This window comes from Eimeria tenella, genomic scaffold (genome assembly GCF_000499545.2).
Source record: "Eimeria tenella Houghton genomic scaffold, Eth_scaff2430, whole genome shotgun sequence".
Taxonomy (NCBI): domain Eukaryota; phylum Apicomplexa; class Conoidasida; order Eucoccidiorida; family Eimeriidae; genus Eimeria; species Eimeria tenella.
Window position 1 is genome coordinate 523 of NW_013542293.1, and position 602 is coordinate 1,124.

The 602-nt window shown below is 63.3% G+C and overlaps 1 protein-coding gene across 1 annotated transcript in view; it reads left to right on the top strand.

Moving 5' to 3' along the window:
• Positions 1 to 177: 177 nt before the first annotated feature.
• ETH_00039185 (uncharacterized protein) overlaps positions 178 to 602 on the top strand; it is a gene marked incomplete at both ends in the record, with an annotated part of 4,518 nt that continues 4,093 nt past the window's right edge. Inside the window, one exon of the mRNA XM_013374981.1 lies at positions 178 to 559. Coding sequence (XP_013230435.1) covers positions 178 to 559 — 382 coding nt within the window. The remainder of the gene's footprint in view (positions 560 to 602) is intronic.

Consider the following 602-nt stretch of genomic DNA (forward strand, 5'->3'; position numbering starts at 1 on the left):
TCTGCAGCGACTGCCGCAGAAGAGGCAGCAGGTCCAGGAGCACCAGCAGCAGCTGCTGCTGCCGGTGCAGCAGCAACAGCAGCACACACACTGGAGCTGCGCCTCACCTAAAGACAGACCGCTATTTGCCGCAGCAGCAGCACCAGCTGCAACAGCAGCAAAAGTAACAGCAGCAAAATGGCGAACTCGCCCGCAGCCAGGACGGGGGCGCTGCAGCAGGACAAAGCAGCAGCAGCAGCAGCACCTGCTGCTGCTGCTGCTGCACAGGCCGCGAAGACACAGCAGCGGCAGTCTCCTTTAAGCGGAGACTGCAGAAGCAAAGAGGCCGGGGAGGCGCTGCCTGCTGCTGAATACTGCAGCAGCAGCAGCAGCAGCAGCAGCAGCAGCAAGGGGCTTCTGTGCTGCGGGAGAGAGACAAGGGGAGGGAGCGGGTGTTCGTCTTTGCTTCCGAGCGTGTGCGTGAGCAGCAGCAGCAGCAGCAGCAGCACATCATGCGGCTGCTCGTGGACGGTGAGCAGCAGCAAGAGCAGCTGCAGCACGAGCAGCAGCAGCAGCAGCAGCAGCAGCAGTTGCTGCAGCAGCTGCTGCTGCTGCCCCTGCAG